Source organism: Mesitornis unicolor, unplaced genomic scaffold (assembly GCF_000695765.1).
Source record: "Mesitornis unicolor isolate BGI_N332 unplaced genomic scaffold, ASM69576v1 scaffold19237, whole genome shotgun sequence".
NCBI lineage: Eukaryota > Metazoa > Chordata > Aves > Mesitornithiformes > Mesitornithidae > Mesitornis > Mesitornis unicolor.
The window spans coordinates 91,557-110,349 of record NW_010198759.1 but is presented as its reverse complement, the minus strand read 5'-3'; the positions used below and the strand labels follow the sequence as shown (position 1 = coordinate 110,349).

Sequence of the window (18,793 nt, the reverse complement as noted above, 5' to 3'; positions counted from 1 at the left end):
TATAATTTTATATTAATATACTGCAATATACCGCACAATCCTTTCTAGTTCTGTGTACTCTGTAATACCTATTGGAACATATCAGAAGTTAAACACCTACAAAGCATCTCTCTATTGATAGCTCTGGCCCTAAGAAGCACACAGTATTATTTTACTACAGCTGGCTAAGTCAATGTGTTTCTAGCAAAGATTTTTAGAATATTATTTGACGAGTATCAGCTTGATTGCTCGCTGGTCTGCATCCCCTTTTATTTAGACATTTATCACACGAACCTCCAGCAAACATTACTAATGTAGATGCAGAAAAGGACCTACTCACTGTTTATACTGCAGATATGATTCACAGATACAGAATTACACCGACTTTTATTGGTGCTCAAAGCCTGTCCCTTCCCTGCAGATTAAATGGGAACCAGCAAGAGGTGTAACACATCTTGAACACCAGCCCTTGTTTTACCCTGCACCTCCTGAAAACCTTCCCATTCCTTCATCACTGGCCCTATCATAGCCAAACTATAAAAAGACAATATTAGGACCACTCCAATCAACCCCTATTTATTTCTTGATATTAATTTTTCCCGAAGCACAGCTCTACAGAGCTTACTCCCAAGAAGTAATCAATAGATCACAATTCGTGTGACATGAACTAACCGGCAGGAACTTCCGCTTGCTGTAACAGTCTGTGACTTGAGAATTGTGCAACACCTTTAGTAAACACTTCCTCATATAGGAGCAAGAATAAAGCCCAACCACTCACTCCCTCTCATTCACTGCACGGGAGAGGAGCGCTCACAGCAGCCTGGGAACCCAGTCTTCCCAGTCCAGAGACCACCGCTAGACAAGCGCAACTGGGATGACGAACGTACTTCTGCTTTCTGTGGTTGTGCTGCATTTTCTCCAACAAGGTACTGCTTTTTTTTTATTCTTTTAAAAAAAAAATCCGTTATCAGGGGTTGCTATGGCTAACTTTGTACAGCCTTTATGAATTTTTAATTATTAACTTGCAGATAATACTGAAGAGCAGTGAGTTAAAGCCGCTGAAAGGAGCTGCATTGCTGAAGTTCAGGATGTTTGGTCTTTTTTTTCAGTTCAAGGCGGTCAGCTAAAATTCCTTAGTCTGAGAATTATTCACCTGTGTGAAAACTGCCCATAGATTGCCTAAAGACCCAGACCCAGTTGTTAGTTTTCTGAGCCATTTAAGAAAATATCCAATTTATCCAACTGGGACAACTTACTAAACTGTCGGCATTGTGGCTGTAGAAGAAAACACTTTCATTTGAATTCAGTTAATGACATTACCCAAATTAAAATCACACCCTTATTACCTGTGTGATACTTCAGGTTATGAGTATCCCCATACGACTTCACCTTCACAGCCCACACCTTTTTTTCCACGTGCATTGTTTCTTTCCATTCGTGTCAACAGGGAACAGATTTTTTTCCGGCGCTTGGCAAGCACAAGCACGCACAGGGTTTATACACACAATCAGACATGCAGTTTGTATTCGGGTAGGTATCTTTATGACTTCGTGAGCTGCACAGAGTATCTCAAAATGTGTACATTACTGATGCTTAAGGCGTTATATATTTTATTTCTTGACAAAACCAAACCTTCATTGGCAACGAAATCCTCACTAATGGTTTTTCTCTTAGAAAAGTGCATAATTATTTATTCTTTATTAGTAATTTTTCTAGCTGTTGTACAAGGAATTCCTTTCCTCCTTAAAGCTATTGATTCAAGACAATGCCTGAAGCAAGACAAAGACAATACAGAGCCGATGAAAAAAAAAATACCTCTAAGAAACAATTTGTTCCCAAACAAAACTAACCTGTTTTCCTCGAAATGCCGTTTGTATCGCACTGCGGGAAAATGACAAGTTTAGTTTTAAGTCTCCATTCAAATCAAGCCTAAACTCGAACCATCTGGGCCACAGCTGGCCTTGCAAAAGGAGTTTGCAACAGGGAGTGGACAGATGAAACTGGAGCACGGAGCTCTGTTTACTGAGCACGGATTACTGCGATAATGGAAACAAAATTAAAAAATTAAATAGAAAACATCATTGTAAACTACAACGACAAAGTTGCTCTTGGTATTTGCCAGCAGCGTGTGCTGTGTAACGGTACTCAGTGTGTAAGATACCGTACGCATGATGTAAGACAACTTCTTAGGACTTATTGCCCTTGTGCCATAGTGCTTTTCTCTGCAGCACTCAGCTTTGTTAAGATACAACCAAGTTTATTCTGCAAGTATTTTTGGAAAGGGTTTAATCAAATGAAGCAGTTATGAAGGATTAATCTGTTTATTTTACTGGAACAATTTGCATGAGGATGTGCTCCGTTTTTCCAGATACTGAGAATTACAGTAATTGAATGCCCCACTCTTGTAAAAATCTGGCCTTGAGGCAGGCAATTAAAATGGGAGCTGCAGTCTCCTTTTGTAGTTTGAGGGGTTTTGGGGTTCTTTTTTTTTTTACAAATAAAAACTCTTGTGCTTAGTGCTGAGCCCTCAAGAATTTGCCCATTCAGGTGAAATGGGAGATTTAAAGGAGATTAAAGAGTTCAGGAGGCAAATAAAACCTGCTGGTGCCTCATTGGCAGCCAACGCATCCCTTGCATGACCCTGTTCTCTCCAATGCTGTGCACCAGCCGCTATTATTAACTTGAAATGATGCAACGCGTGCTGACCCCCGCTGCAAGTCACGCCGCAAATCAGCGTTTGTGGAGGTTCACTCGGGCTCAGAGGTAGAAAACAAAGGGCAGCACTTTCATCACCACTGCGTTTCCTCAACAAGGTCTTCATGGCCAGACACATGATGCCTTACCAGTAAGACCAGTAAAAAGGGTTACGAGAGCTAAGGAATCATCTGGATTCCTTACCACCTTCAAGATTTTCCTGCTTTACTGCCTGTCTCCTATTAATTCACCTTCTGCTGTCACGATACGTAGCCACTCTCAATCTGAGTAAGAGTGTGGCTATTAAAGCACTGTATTTACATGAGAAAAGCAGCTGAAAAGCTTTCTAAAGGACAAATATCAGCTTGGTTCAGACTTGTGGTGAACTGTCTGAGTCTATTTGCTTATCTAGAAGCAGTGTTTACTTGTATGTCGTCAGGTGATGAGGTCTGGAGGCAGCTAATTCCACAGAACCGTGTAACTTAATTCATCTTACATGCAAGATGTGAAGGCAAAGGTTGCAGCTTGCATTGCTGGGCTGGCGTGTTGGTGCTTGAAACCAATGATTGGTGCTGGGCAAAGAAATCCAAAGCGAATTGCTTAAAATATTTTAAGACCTGGAAATAGGTGCATTTGTCAGCTCATCTGAAATGCAGACTGCAACAAAGCCGGTCATAGATGAGCCCATACCAGAGCCAGTGAATACAGAGAATACATGAGAAATGAGTGGTGCAACAGATGAGTGACTGTACTGACCATACAGCCCCAAAATATCAGTCTATCAGACATGAAATACAGGGTTTAGTAAGTTAATGCTGTGTCCTCATAAATATCCATGTGTTTCTCCCTAGGGAGCAGGAGCAAGAAATTACCTGGAGTTGAGCAATATGAGATAGTTTATCCACGGAAATTGCACGCAGTCCATAAAAGAGATGTAGAAAGAAACAAAGAGGTATTCAAAGAGATAACTTGTTTTTCTCTTTTACTGGGAGATGGGGAAGGTTTTCTGGAGCCAGAATACCCTTGGTTTTCAAGGGCAAGAGAATTACAGACACTCAATCTTGCAAAAGGAAAGGAAAGAGAAAACCTGGATCCCACGTTTAGTAAAGATGGGTTTTGAGGTGTGCTCAGGCACCTATACACCATCAGTGGGTCCTCTGTACACCTCTGTAAAGATGTAGGGCTTGATACCGAGATTTTTAACAGCCCATGGACGTTTTAATTTGCAGTAAATGAAATCAAATGCTTAAAAGCAAGCACGCTCTTATATACTTAGAGTGTTATGAAAGCGTTCGGATCTAAGCATCCACATCAGCACTTTCCAAATATGCAGGATATGTGCTTATGACTGTAGAAATGCAGTTGCGAAGTTAAATTAGTTCCTCTAATTAAAAAATATGAAACAGCATGACCTCCTGCTTATCCTATGGCTGCCAGCATACTTATTTTTGGTGGGAAGAGGAAGAAAAGAAGGCAGCTGGCACCTCGGTACCAGCCAGCTCATAGCAAGGCCAGAAGTTGGAGCAGTCCATATTCTCACACTTAAATCTGTTTACAGACAAAATACGAGGACACTATGGAGTACAGAATCAAAGCCAATGGAGAGGAAGTCATTCTGCACCTCCGAAAAAATAAGTAAGTTCAGTTCAGCTCTTTCCTTGAGCTTTATTCCTCACTGCGAATGGCTCTGTAGGGCATTTGGGGTGCAAAGAAACAGGGCATAGGCTCCTGCAAGGCAGAGGTGTTTTGGGAAACACTACTTTCAGCTTCAATAAAAGGAGAGGAAGCATCGTGGCACTGCACTGGGAATAGGAAATAACTACACAGGCACTGCCATGATGGAGTGACTTGCTTATACTGCTAACTCTGCTCTCCTAAATGGCTAAATCCGCTAAATGTTTAATGTTTTCATATCATTTCACACGTTTTCTATGTCCATGGATAGTCTGTGAGTTACAGTTATTTGTTTTATGCTGGTACAGAAGAACAAGAGAATTTTCTGTGAAATGGGGCTGTGTTGGCTCCCTATGCCTTTCAGAAATGGAAAATAGCAGTAAGAAAGGCAATAATCCTTAATAATTCACCTTCCAGCACTCCCTGTTTTACCACTAGTGCTGCTGGGACTTGGAGTAGCCCAATACATACTGGCATTGGCAAAATTGAAATAACAAAATTTAAATGACAGCATTTAACCAGGCCATGCAGAGGGTGCAGAGGAGCCGTGGGCTTTGTCACAGAGCAAAGCACACAGGGAAAGGACCAAAATTGTACAGAACACCACAAAATAAAGCACAGCTGTGATGTTCCGCTTGCTGGCTTCACCGTATTTAACATCAGATCAAACAAGGCTGCTTTAATAGTTACTTTTCAAATGGCTGTGTAAACACAATAGTGCTGTAATCCATTAATGTTAAATATAGACTGCAATTAACTGTGTAACCCTGTTCTAATCTAATCTAAATATTTGGAGGGGGAGAAGGAAATTATATCGTATTAAATCCCACTCTTTATAAAAAGAAATGGGATTGTGGCAGTGCGGGGTAGCTGCCCAAATAGGAGTGAATGCCAGAAAAGGAAAACCAAGTTCAGGCAGAATAATTACAAAGATGAGAACTTGCACTAGCGAAGTTATAAAGAGGAATATAAAGAAAAATAAATGGACAAACACAAGTTAGTGAGGTCTCTGCAGAGAATCTGAGCATGCACGCGTGAAACAACCGAGGCATTTTCTCCACGGACCTGGATTTTTAGTGTTTATAACCAGTGGGGATGGACTGGGATGAGAACAGCGCGGGACCATTTCACACACTGTGGAGCAATGGAAGCATCCACACAAATTAGAGCCCAAAAAAGGATCAATACTGCATGTGTAATTATACATTTACTTTCAGATCTACAAGGAGATTAGTTTATACCAATGAAATAAGTAGGCTTTAATTGCTTTCTCATTTTAAAAATGTTCTTTTGTGTGAGTTCGGATTACTAAGAGGCAGAATTCCCCACCCAGCAGCTTTGCTTCCCGAGTTTTTCAGTACTAATAATAACCTGAGTAATCATTTGAATTCCCCACATACTTTGCACGTTATGCAATTGTCTCATTTCTAAACGACTACCATCTATTTCGAATTGCACTTTGACTCCTTGCAGGGATCTGTTAGCCAGAGACTACACCGAAACGGTTTATTCCCATGACGGTCGACAAATCACAACAAGTCCTCAGATCAAGGTAATAAAATAAGGTTTCCTTCCTTCATACTTGCAGTCTTGAGGAGGTCTGTATGGGTCCATGAAATAATAGCACTTATCAGATAAATAAAGTATTTTAAATCAAGGTTCTAAGCACTGTAATTTAGGATGCCCCTAAAAGGAGAGGGAAAATGTCACTCGTAATTTTGGCAGAGATTTACACAGGTTGAGAAGCAGACACAGTTTGGCTTTCACAAAGTTGACCACTTTTTACCTTAGCGGCTGATGAACCCATTTTCCAAGCCAAATTTATCTCTTTTATCAGCAAAGGGAGCGGATCCAGGGCCATTCCACTGCTTTCTACCTCCTGACTTTGCCCTCCCGACTTTGCCCATTCTGTGCCTTCACGCCCTCATCTCGGGGAGATTCTGGGTGCTGATAAAGCCCCATTTCCTCACTGCCTCACGTGTCCGCCCATGCTCCCAGCACAGGTTTCCCCAGGTGGCTTCTCTGAGCCATGACAAATCAGTTATTCAGATGCAGACACAAAGGAAGTCACTGTAGAAGTTATTTGTTTAATTAACTGTGCACCCATGAGGTCTTACCCTCAACAAAGCTCGCACCTGAAGCTTTCTGTCCCATGCAATGCCTTGTGCTTTTTAATTTGGAATACAAAGCCTAATATTTTGTGTCACGGAGCGATGAGCAGGAACAGGATGATGAGTGAAATAAATGTGCATAAAGAATACTGGGCTGGGGTTTTTTTTTTGAGGAGAAAGATGCCATTTCTGATTGCTCCAACTACTTTCACTCTCTGAGAAAAGCAAATAGCACCTACATGTGGTTAAAGGCAATCCCTAACAGACCAACCTAGGTAGTTTGCTGAATAAGGAATTCCTCCCTTGTGGATGCTTTATTAGGATCTCGGGAGCTGGTTTTTCTGTATCCTTAAAGGATGGATCAATTCTCCACTTCTTTCTCCAGTAATTTCCGCTTTGTTGATGTCTTTTTCACTGTAAGAAAATTGGCACATTGTGACGGGAGACAAATAAATGAAGTGAAACCAAACATCCATGAGAAAACAAAAAGCACAGGGCATGCAGGTTTGGATGCTGTTACAGGTTTCTCTCAAGAAATCAATTAAGGAAAATGCTACGGGTAACATTTTCCACAATACCTCAGTGACTTTGAAGTCTCTTTGAACACAGAAGTGTTCATTAGACCTCAGATCCTTAAGTCAATTAAGCCATGAAAATTTTTCCCTTAATCATGTGTCTTAATATAATACGTGCATTTTAATCTCATTGAAGTTAATGCATTTAATTGTTGGGTTAATATGAAAGGGTGTTTCCTTGAAATTTGGCCACAATAAAACCATTCAGTATGGACCTTAATTCAGCGGAGCACATCAGTATATGCTTCATTCTGAGGATGCATATTCTGATTTTCAGGCACTGTTATGTATTGACCAGAGCCCACCATGCTTGGATTTGTCACAATTTGGGTCACTCTATGAAGTTTGTCCTCCAAAATCCCTGGATCTAGACCAATTCATTGCAGTCAATGAGACACGGCCCAATTTGACAATATGTTTTTTATATTCTGAACAGGATCACTGTTATTACGAAGGTTACATTCAGAACGATGCTGACTCCACTGCAAGCATCAGTGCTTGCAAAGGTTTAAGGTAAGACAGAGGATTGGTGCCCAATGGGTACCAATGGCTATTAGAGATAACATCGTTATCTTGATTCAGTCCTGGGGATTCGAAATATCACAGTTTAACTCATTTCCTTAGCGGATATTTTGAGACCCGTGGCCAGAAATACCTCATCGAACCCTTGGGAGCTTCAGACAGAGACGAGCACGCGGTCTACAAGTACGAGAAACTGGAGCAAAAGTCCATAAAAACCTGCGGTCTGATCAACAACTCCTGGGAAGAGGATTCAAATGACCCCATCAATGAGATCTTCAAATCCAGCAACAGCCCAGAAGTAAGTACACGGTTAGGGAACAAACCAGTGAGTACTGTCAGAAGAGAAATTATGGCCATAGGAGTAGCTGAGGTCCCACTCTGACTTGTTCCATCTCCAGAAAATAAGCGATTGCAACCAGTGGAGCATAACCAGATCTTGAAGAACCAGTGAAAATCTCACAGATTTGAGATCTCAGAGCCACCACCTGAGTTAAGCTCTCCTCCGTGTACTAATAGGTGTCCATGTGCATCTTTAAACCCCTAAATACTTCTGAATATCCAGCCTACATTTCATCATCTTCATCACCATTTTAATATCTAGCACACCTTTCATCGTTTTAAAACAACGCAGTCCCATTCTAAATGACTTTGCTAAAGAAATACCCTCGTAACCACTGCATGGCTTTGAAACTGCAAAGGTTGAGACTAAAACAGGCCTTAGAAGTCATTTAAATGTATTTTTTCCTTTAGATGAAAGCGTACCTGAAAGCAAAGAAGTATCTGGAAGTTTACATCGTTGCAGACAATACTTTGGTGAGTATTAATGGATTTCTTCCTCATTTGCCTGTCCTATTGCACACCCTGCAGAGATTCACATCTTGAAACACAATGTCTGATAAAATACTACATCGAAAAGATAATACAAGTAGACCAGGCATGGTTTCATTTGCAATACAATCCTCTGGGGGATATTTCTTTTCTGATAAATCACTTCTTTCCCCTCCTTTTCCTCACATACTCTATTTACTTTTTCAGTACAAGAAGTATGAGGAAGATGTTGAAACTGTAAGAGAACGGGTATTCGGAATAGTCAACTACATCAACACAGTAAGAGCAAATACAGCAAAGCCAAATTGAAACAGAAGTGATTTATAACTTTTTTCCTCTGCAAACGTCACAAATTTTCATTAGTATATGTAGGAAAGAATGAAAACTGAACTTCATTGAAATCTATGAAACAAATTTAACACATCTGTCCGTATTATCCTGTTCTTTGCCTTCAGAGACGAGATTCTTATAAAGGAAGATTTATATCGTATTTCCTTAATGCGTGTTGCTAAATGATTGAAATCCTTTGAAAAGAATGAAGCGTTTTGGAGGTCTTTATAGCACACTTCATTTTTACATGGTTTTACACTGAAATAGCACCTCTGTTTCTCTACTACAGGTTTACAAGGCCCTGAACATCTACGTGGCGTTAATTGGCCTGGAAATCTGGACGGACGGTGACAAATGCCTCCTGAGCCGCACCGCGGGGTTCACCCTGGACAGCTTCTCCAAGTGGCGTCTCTCAAACTTACTGAAGAGGAAGAGAAACGACAACGCTCAGCTAATAACGTGTGTATCACTGTCTCCTGTTTGCATTTCCAAACACCTTCAAGGAATTTGTCCTTTAAAAATCAGTCACCAACCCATCGGAGACACTGTCTCTACTGGATTTCATTCTCTCCAATACTGGGTTATACAAATTACAGAACAGAAATATAAATGCAAGCTTTCTTTTCTTGCTTTTATTTTCTTCATGGGGCACAATTACCCGTCGGGTCATAGTATCTAATCTTTTTAGTCGAATCTCTGCAAAAACAGGCAATGTGGACTCTTGGTACATCTCAGACTCTGCTTTTCCATGCTCTGGTCACAGAACAGTTGAGTGTCCCCAAAACTGCAGGTCTAACAACCTAAAAAGCCATGACATGAGGTTTAGCAGCTGCGAAATGCACGTTGCCAAACTAAACCAGCGCTCACTTCTCTGCCCTGGCTTACATTCAATAGCCTGGATTCATCCGAGCACTTTGCTGCACCTAGAGCACTTCATCAAGCTCAAACAGATGCTTTAAGTCTGATGAACTGCCACCTAATTTAAGTAAAAACCAAAAATGAAAAGCACATTCAATTGTTTGCTGCTTTGCAGTGATCTTAAGCGTGTCCTCAGCTGTCGTATTAGATCAGAGATGCAAAGCAGAGCTGGAAATGAGGATCTGCTAAAGCCGACTTCAGAGCTGCTTCCTGCTCTCGTTAGGGCATTTCACTCTGCCTTTCTCCTTCCTTACAGAGGCTACGACTTTGAGGGGACGACGATTGGATTGGCCTTTCTAAAGTCCATTTGCAGTGATACATATTCTGCAGGTATTATTCAGGTCTGATTTATTTTATTTTTTAAAGCCTTTTCTATGGTGTTTTTTTTTTTACTCAACCAGCAAAGAGCATTTATGAAAATGATTTGGTGCTCCACACTTTCAGTTCTCTGTCTGGTTCACATCGTTGTTTTATCAGACTGTAGAAATTCACAGGCAGAGGTTTTATTTTAAATGAAGTGCAGAGGGCAAAGGAAGCACACACAAAGCATGGTGTCTGTGTTATCTCAATGCCAACATCAAACTCAGACGTTGTTTTTGGAATATTCAGCTCCAACAGAGTTAAAGGAAAGAAAGAAGTGAACCTCTACCTTAAGGTTCTCCATTTTGAACGGGGAATTGGTTCTGATTGGCTTATTGTGTATCATCAATTTGGCCACTTAATTACAGCTGCCTAAAAATACTATACTTAAAATTCAGCCTAACAGGAACACAGATCCAAAGCTTTACCAACAACACCGGGAACTCAACCATTGCACCTGGCTTCAGAGGTCGGGCTTGTTGGAAAGAGGGATAACCCCCATGAAATTCCAGCTTCCCCACACCATAAGGAAACCCTAGGATGACTGTAAAACCAGAATGCTTCTCGAGGTGGAGGGATTCATGATTTGCAATACCATGCTGGAAGAATACAACCAGTAGCTGTGTCTCATGCTTTATGCATTCCCATTGCCACCTGGGGTTTATGTATCTGAGTTTCACTCAAAAGAGATGGAATTTCCCTTTCCTCCCTCCCACAAAGCTAAAAGCAACAATGGAGCACAGCATCTGCCTTTCCTTTCTAACTAACAGTAGTTACCTTGGTGGAATGAGTAATAATTATATCACACCCACGTAATTACCCTAAGCACAGGGACAGCCGTCCAGAGAGACCATTAAGAGTTTCAGATGTTCAAGTTCTTACTTGGCAGCCTAACTTCCTCGTGTTTATTTAAAAACTAATTATACCAATTTACTCCTATTCGTTAGGGATATAATCTCGTTGCTATTATAATATAATCCAGCATAAACTGTGGAATAGATGCATGCACGGATTGAACAACAAAGCTGTGAGGATAATGTCACTTGAAGAGAAAGTCTCCTATTTCTTAGCCATGTTCATTCTCTGATGCTCCCACACTTATTCTAAGATACCCATAGAAATAACAGCCCGTTCTTCTCGCTACAGGATCACAACAGAAACGAAATTGCAGTTGCAGCCACCATGGCACACGAGATGGGCCACAACCTCGGGATGAGCCATGACACCAACGCCTGCACCTGCAACGCCAAAGTTTGCATCATGACCGACACCGTCAGGTAGGAATTGGGATAAAAAGGTGAGGGTGTTAACGTGTGGGGCAGCTAACAATGGGCTTTGGATAGGCTGCCAAAATAAAGTCGTCATTACTTTTATCCCCTGAGATGATTCCATTCAAAGTATACAATAAGAAGAGGAAAACTAAGATATTCCTAGACAGATACTCCTCAAAAAAAACCCCTAAACCAAATAATAATAATTAGGAGATAGCCATTATATTAATTAATGTATGTATTTGGAAAAATTATTGCACCCAATAGTTTGGAGAATGATCATTTCTCTTGTAAAGGGTATTGCTTCTCCTTGCCTATGCTGATCCTAACATAAATCCTCCTGCTCTTTCAATACAGCTCTATCATCCCCAAGAAATTCAGCTCCTGCAGCCTCCAAAGTTTTGAGAAATTCATGCTGAGTGACATGCCGAAATGCTTAACGAACATCCCTGACATAAGCAGCATCATTGCACCTCCGTCCTGCGGAAACGGCTTTGTGGAAACAGAGGAGGAATGCGACTGCGGCACCCCCGAGGTATCTGCGTAACGGGGAATAAAGAGAGGAACAGGGTTTTATTCGGGCTGTAAGAGTAGGCGGTTTCTGCTAGTTTTGGTTCAAAGCTAGCTGAAATATTTCTGTAGAAGCTGTGGTCATCAGATTGCTTATCTGTAATGCAGTCACCTCTCTAAAGCACACGAAATTGTGGGATAGATGACTGCAGGGTTTGTCACGCAGAGGAACTGAGAGTGGGGAAGAGCCATAGACACAGAGCAATCACGGCACAAATCAGCAATTTCCATAGCACTTTCACATCAAACACCATCATCAGGTCCAAGATATCCTTCCCTCTCCACCACCAAGCACAGGGTGGGTTGTGAGACTGCAATACAGAGGGGACCGACCCTGAGGCAGGGTCCCACAGCTCTGATTGCCAATTCTCTGTCCCAGGAGTGCACCAACGACTGCTGCGACCCCGAGACGTGCAAGCTGACGGCAGGCTCCATGTGTGCGCACGGAGAGTGCTGTGAAAACTGCCAGGTAAGGCTCTTTTTACTCCCTACCTTCTCATATTTTCCAGGATATATTATTTTTCCCCATGAGAAAGCAGTAAGGCACCTTTCAAAAGCAGCAATCATCTTTAATTGTAATTACTGACATGGCACTGGAATAACAAGCACGCTTTGCCCACCCCAAACTACACAGTTGTCAATTCATTCAATCTTTCACCATCTGTGGAGCATTTTGATTACACATTTTTCTCCTGGAAAGAAGAGCCGAGGCACAGCCAGATGAAAATCTTCTCAATGGACGTAACCAACTTTAAACGAGATACAGATCTGACCCCCTCATACATCCTGCACAGCAAGGATGAGATTTAACTACCCTGATTTTAGTGTCATTTTTACATGGTGCAAAGAGCACTGTGTGAAGCGTGGTGTTGCTGTCTCCCTTCAGTACAAGCAATCCGGAGCCGTTTGCCGGGCGGTTAAACACGACTGCGACCTGGCCGAGATGTGCACCGGTTTTTCGGCCAACTGCCCCGCGGATCGATTCCGTGTGAACGGACACCCCTGCAACTACGGCGAGGGTTACTGCTACATGGGCAACTGTCCCACCCGCGAAAACCAGTGCAAAGCCGCGTTCGGACCACGTGAGTCCAAGTCGGCGTTGAGAACTTACATTACGTATATTACTTAGGTCAAAGGAGAAAGATGTAGGTGTTTTCTGCTAGCAAATCATCAAAGACCTTTTGTAAATCAGGAATAGCACGCCTGTATAATTAGTTCTAGTTTGTAGCATACACTTAATTATTAAACTTAATTATTTGCGCTGTGTTTATAATGCTCAGAGCACACAACGCAATGCATTTCTAGAGAAACAGGAAGTGGTAAGCGTGTTCCTCTTTCTCACAACGCATCTAAGATAACTTTGGAGTGGAGCTAGGTGAGTGGTTTTTGCTTGGTAGGAAGAGGAAACATCTGTATTTCAAATTAATGTCCAAATTTAGCAAGCCTTTATGTTTCTGAAGGTGTGTGGTGGCTTATCTTCTTCCCAGTCCTAAACCACCTCCAGTTCTGACCTTGTCATCTCTCCTAGGCAAGCTCTATTGGTTTGTACTGGACAGAGGGAACAGACAGGACAGGTTCTGCTATGCGTGGACTGTAAAATTGCAGAATTAATGCATGAAGCGCCAGAGAGTCATTTGGGCAAGTGGGCAACTTCAGTGGGAAAAGCTATTCCCTAAACAGATAAAGGAAATTTCACATGATTGCTTTTCACAGGCAGAGAACCTCAACTAATCCCATTGCATTTTGATTGTTGACAGACGCTTCTGAAGGCGCAGCTTCCTGTTACCGGATGAACGAGAAAGGGGTATATTACGGCTACTGCAGAAAAGAAAAAGGTAGTCACGTCCCGTGTAAAAAAAAGTAAGCACTGTGTTACAGAATTTGCTGGGATTTGGGAAGTGAGGCCATTCCTATTCCAATTAAGAGCGCACTATTCTAGATGTCATGGATGTCCCTTCTGGTTCAGTCTGAATATTGTGGGAAAGACAATGTGAAGAAAATTAGTTTCTAAATCTTGAGATCAGTCTGAGAGAGAGCAAGTATATGTGTATACATATATATACATGTAAGCCTGCTTGCGAGGATGACTGCACGTATGTGCAGGTAAATATGGGGAAGGGATTTTTGGACAGGGAACTTGAACCTCAGGTCAACCTCACAAGTTAAGGCCAGGTCAGGTAAATATCATTTCTGCAAATTACTGTGGGCTTCTTAATATGCTCATGAGGAATTAAAGACCTGCCACCATCTGCTCACAAACCAACCTGGAAACACCACAAACCCAAATTCCTCTTTGTCGCTATGAGCTCCCATAGCTTTGCTGTGCCCTGTCGTCGTCCCAGCAGCTCTTGCTCTCCTTCCAGAGATGTCCTATGTGGGAAGTTGTTCTGCACCGGGGGCAAGGAGATGCCTCGGGACGGGAGCCTGGTGACTTTCGAGTCCTGCAAAGCAAGTTTTCCCAGGAATGAAGAAGTAGACCTGGGGATGATTCTCGATGGAACCAAGTGCGGGAGCGGGATGGTTAGTGGAGAAAAGCTTTTCTCCTTGTTTTTGCCCTTTTTCAGTCTTGCTTATATTTTTAGCTCTTTTACCAAACAGGAAAGATGCTGATCTAATTTGCCATACCTTCTGCCTCACATCTATCACAAATCACCCGCAAAGCAAACAAGAACTGCTTTAATTTCCTTATGTTCAACTGCTGTCTTATTATTTTTCTCTGATGCAAATACACGTGGCAACAGAAATGCACCTTTAGTAGGTTAAAAGGTCATACATACACTACTGGTTTTAATTATTTCCATAGTGGATATGCTAGGCATCACTGAGTGCTATGGCCAATTTCTTTGCTGTATGTGGAGAAGGATGGGGGATTGCAGAGGAGAGGAAAGCAGTGATGTCTGTACATCTTTGTCATTCCCCTTTGCCATAAAATACCCAAAGGTCAGATGAAGAATTACATCCCCATGTCAAACTCCTAATGTAGGTGTCAGTGATTTGCAGACCTGTTTCCATGCCTCTTCATCACTTTACACCTTGACGTGCAAGCTCTGCATGTTCTGAAAGCTGTGAATCACTTTGGTACCGTTTTCCCCATCCATTTCAGGTGTGCAGCAAAGGGGAATGCGTCTATGCTGAAGACGTCTTTAGATCAACCAACTGCTCTGCCAAGTGCACTGGACATGCTGTAAGATATGAGCATTGCATGCTATTAACTTAAAAAAACCACCCAAAACTGCTCCCCCCTGTGCCAAATCTTAGCCCAAGCGAAATCTGGGGGGTTTACCAGCCCTAAGCTCAGCAGAACTCTGACCCAGGGGTGCCACCACAGCTTCATTTGTGTTCCCAACCTGAAGCCACCCCTGGTTTTGTGCTTCCCCAGGTGTGCGACCACGAGCTGCAGTGTCAGTGTGAGGAAGGATGGGCACCACCGACCTGCGACAGCTCCTCGGCCGTCACCAGTAAGTGCTGCATGGCCACACTGGGCGCTGCCACCCACCGGATGAACTGAGCTGCCTGACCCCCCTTGCCTTGCCCTTTTCTTTGCAAATATTGCACATCCAGGTCTATTCTGCGCATTTCCAAGTCACTGCAGCCTTTAGGAATGACTAGAGCAAGCTATTTTTTCCTCTCTAACCTGACACAAGTGATATACCCAAGAGATTATTTAGAGTATCAGGCTTTTCCCTTCTCCATCTCGAGATAATGAACACATCATGTTACCCCACTGTCAAATCTGAGTGGAGGCAGCTCCCAGAGGTTTTGCTGTGAAGGAGATGAGCAAGTTCATTTCTTCATCTCCTGCACGGAGCTGGCCTTTAACTGATCTGCTGCTGAGGGAAAACACTCTGGGTACAGATTTCCATGTGTCTGGGGGAGGAAAAAAAACCCTTAAGCCTTTGTTATTAAATATTTTAGTCCTCTCTCCACACTTCCTAAAGCACCATCAGCTCTCAACGTTGGTTGAGGCTTTAGAATGGGTTTGTTGGAGGAAAGTCATGAAGCTTTACTTGTATACAGTGCCAAAGGCCTGGGCCTAGTTTTGGGTCAAATCTTTTGAGAAAGAGGAGAGGAATGGCAATGAAAGAATATTTGAGGATGGATGGAAAAGGCTAAGTTGGTTTAGCTCAGGAAATAACCACAGTCTTCAAATATGGCTAAAATGGCAGGAATACAATCCTTTCCATCGCCATTTGTGGCAGAAAAAGAAGATATAAGCTTGAGCGGTAAATAAGGACAAATAGGGTTTAGAACTTGTGAAAAAAATCAGTTTGCCAGCGGTCATGATGGGAAACTGCTGAGTAATGGTGGATCTCTTAAGAAATAGCAATTTGTGTTCTCTCTCCAACAGGCTTTGCCATCATCGCCGGTGTTTTGGTTGTCCTCGCTGTCACAGCGACCGCAGCAGTGTTACTTATCCGCTTCCGAGTATTCAAGAAGAGGTAAAACGCTTACTTACCCCCATTGAGAGGAAAAAACCCCTCCAAACTAAAGCCAAGCAACTTCTGGATAGGTTTTACACTGGGATTTCCAAAGGGGGTGGAGGGAATTAGGCACTGGAAAGTCACTGAAGTTGGTCCATGCCCTTTGAGCTGTTTCAGAAACCCCATAGTTGGGAGAAGACTGAAGACTTGAAATTGTAGCTTTCGAGATTAATTCTAAATGATTAAAATAAGGAGGAGAAGGGAAGAAAAGAGGAAAGGACATGGCTTTATAACACAGCAATAGGAGTAAGGCAGGCATTCAACTTCACAAGTGTTTTTACTCCAGCCAGGGTAAGATTTACAGTTCTGTGTAATATTTGCACAGCTGCCAGCCCAGAAGGGGACCTGGAGCCACAAACCAAGTCTTTGTGGATCAAGAGCAAAGACACAGAGAACACCCGGTCCTGGCGGTACCGGCCCAGAAGGTGAGAGTGGGGAGGCGTGGGGTCAGCTCTGGTCTACCCAGACTGGAAATGAGGGGTGAAACATCCAAACTCATGCATGAAATGCTTTATAATAACTCTCCAGCCCATTTAACTGCTCCCTGTTTGCAGATGAATGATAAGAAGCTTCTCCTCCCTGTCCCTCCACTGCAGGAGACCAAACCACAGCTCCACAGCGTGAGTACAGCTCGGGAATTTCTCTGCTTTCACCTTGGTTTTGGGGAAGGCAGCACACACCAGTTCATGCCATGGTGGAGCAATGGGAAATCACTGCCCTCCAGTTAAAGCCCTGTATGTGCTCGCAGGGGCACCAAGCATCCCAGTCCTGCTTCTGAAACACACACATTTACCACTATTAATGATTATTCTATATAGAAAACAAGCCTGCATGTTCCCATGGGAACATGTAGATGCACACACATACACAACACGTAGATAGGGTCAATATGTTTTGTATTCTCTTCTTTTACAGCCTGCCTTAAGGCCCAAAGGTCCCCCACCTCCTGTTCCTTCTGCCAAACCAACCTCTTCGCACACAGAAATGATTTTTGTAAGTATAACCCTGCAATGTCTCACAGCTTTCAACTGAGTTGCAAATGATGCCAACTAGTACTTTCAGTTTCTGACTATGAATAAAAAAACCCACCAAAACCAGACATTCAAACCACATTCTTTAGGGTAGGAGTCACCACAGGGTTTTCAGGTGTAGACACAATGCAAATGATGAGCATCTTTGCTACTGCAGATGTCTGTGGGGATCTGGTAGTCTCTAAAGATGTCACCTGTGAGGGGATCTCCATCAATGTGCACATATAATATATATTTTATATATATATATATATATACACACATACACATACACACACATATTTCTTTAAAAAATCTGCAAACTAGAAAACTACAAACATTTGCCATTAAAAAACCCAAAGCATCCTACTTCAGTGAAAATGCCTCCCTCAAATATTTACCATCTCAGCCTTTGAGCCCTCTTTCTCACCTGATTCAAGGGTGCAGAAATCACCTTCACCCTAGCAACATAACTGCATGGTACTGCCTGCATAGAGAATGATGCATCAGGATTAAATAAAAAAAATAATAATTTAAAACGTCCCATATTTTTATCATTATAAAAACACACTTAAATCCCACTGCCATAACAGGTGCTTTCCTCAACACACACCTTGAGTACGTGATCATTTTTAGCTTCCTAAGCAGCCTCTTTGAGCATGGTTGCTCGATACAGATGAATTTAAGCATTGAGAATGGGCATCTGAAACAGCAGAGCTATACTTCCTGTATTATATTTTAAATAATATATCTGTATTATTGTGCCCTCTTGTATGTGGACAGATTAATTTAATCCATCCCTAGCTTTTCCCCTAGGAAAATGTTGGAGTAAAAACATGAGAGAGCAGCAGCTGAGGTCATGGAGGTCCTGCAGCTGCTCAGACAGGAAAGGTTGATGATATTTAAAATGCATTTTTGTTATAGGCACCAGAGAGAAAACCCGCTCATCTCCCAGTTCCCAAAGGCAAACCTCTACCTCCACCAAAGGTAACCGAGTTCAAACGCGACCAGCAATTCTTTGGGGATGTGATTCATTGAAACCGCACCGGGCACACCATGATTTAACTCTCTTTTTTCACATAGGCTTTAAAACCTCCAATTAATCCCAGAGTATGAAGCTCCTGAAGAAAGGCTGATTGAGACACCTTGAATTTTCAGGGACAATTTGTCCCTTGATTCCTCCACTTTTGGCAAAGGCAACCAAGACAAGTCTTCCTGTTAACTAAAAGAACAACCGACTGACAGCTGCTTTGAGAGAAAAAGGTTGGGTTTCCAACAGCGAGGAACTCTTTGGTGACAACACCAACCTATGTCCAAAAGGAAACAAAGCAGAGTCACTGCCTGCACTGAGGTGTAGACTGGGAGTAAGTTACAAACGCTGCTTAACACACCCTAACTCCTAGGCCACAATGACGAGATGTGGCCGCACCGGGATGCCCTGCATCTACACTGCTTGTTTGGGTCCAGACC

The 18,793-nt window shown here is 42.4% G+C and overlaps 1 protein-coding gene across 1 annotated transcript; it reads left to right on the top strand.

The window, feature by feature from the left end:
- Window positions 1-853: 853 nt before the first annotated feature.
- On the top strand, window positions 854-18,439 carry LOC104544402 (zinc metalloproteinase-disintegrin-like NaMP). Its single transcript, XM_010189261.1, has 24 exons — window positions 854-905; window positions 3,525-3,625; window positions 4,232-4,308; window positions 5,821-5,899; window positions 7,470-7,546; window positions 7,658-7,853; window positions 8,306-8,368; window positions 8,591-8,662; window positions 9,003-9,172; window positions 9,888-9,972; window positions 11,138-11,268; window positions 11,620-11,797; window positions 12,212-12,301; window positions 12,719-12,914; window positions 13,590-13,692; window positions 14,196-14,352; window positions 14,936-15,016; window positions 15,212-15,290; window positions 16,181-16,271; window positions 16,639-16,738; window positions 16,868-16,933; window positions 17,229-17,306; window positions 18,248-18,310; window positions 18,407-18,439. Exons 1-24 carry the CDS (start codon window positions 854-856, stop codon window positions 18,437-18,439), a joined length of 2,418 nt encoding a protein of 805 aa, XP_010187563.1.
- The last annotated feature ends 354 nt before the right edge of the window (window positions 18,440-18,793 follow it).

Bases quoted from the DNA above. Each gene is read 5' to 3' on its own strand.
- LOC104544402 (XM_010189261.1), top strand. From the start codon at position 854: ATGACGAACGTACTTCTGCTTTCTGTGGTTGTGCTGCATTTTCTCCAA. The intron at 16,272-16,638 runs GTAAAACGCTTA...ATATTTGCACAG, and splicing joins TTCCGAGTATTCAAGAAGAG to CTGCCAGCCCAGAAGGGGAC. The intron at 17,307-18,247 runs GTAAGTATAACC...TTTTTGTTATAG, and splicing joins CGCACACAGAAATGATTTTT to GCACCAGAGAGAAAACCCGC.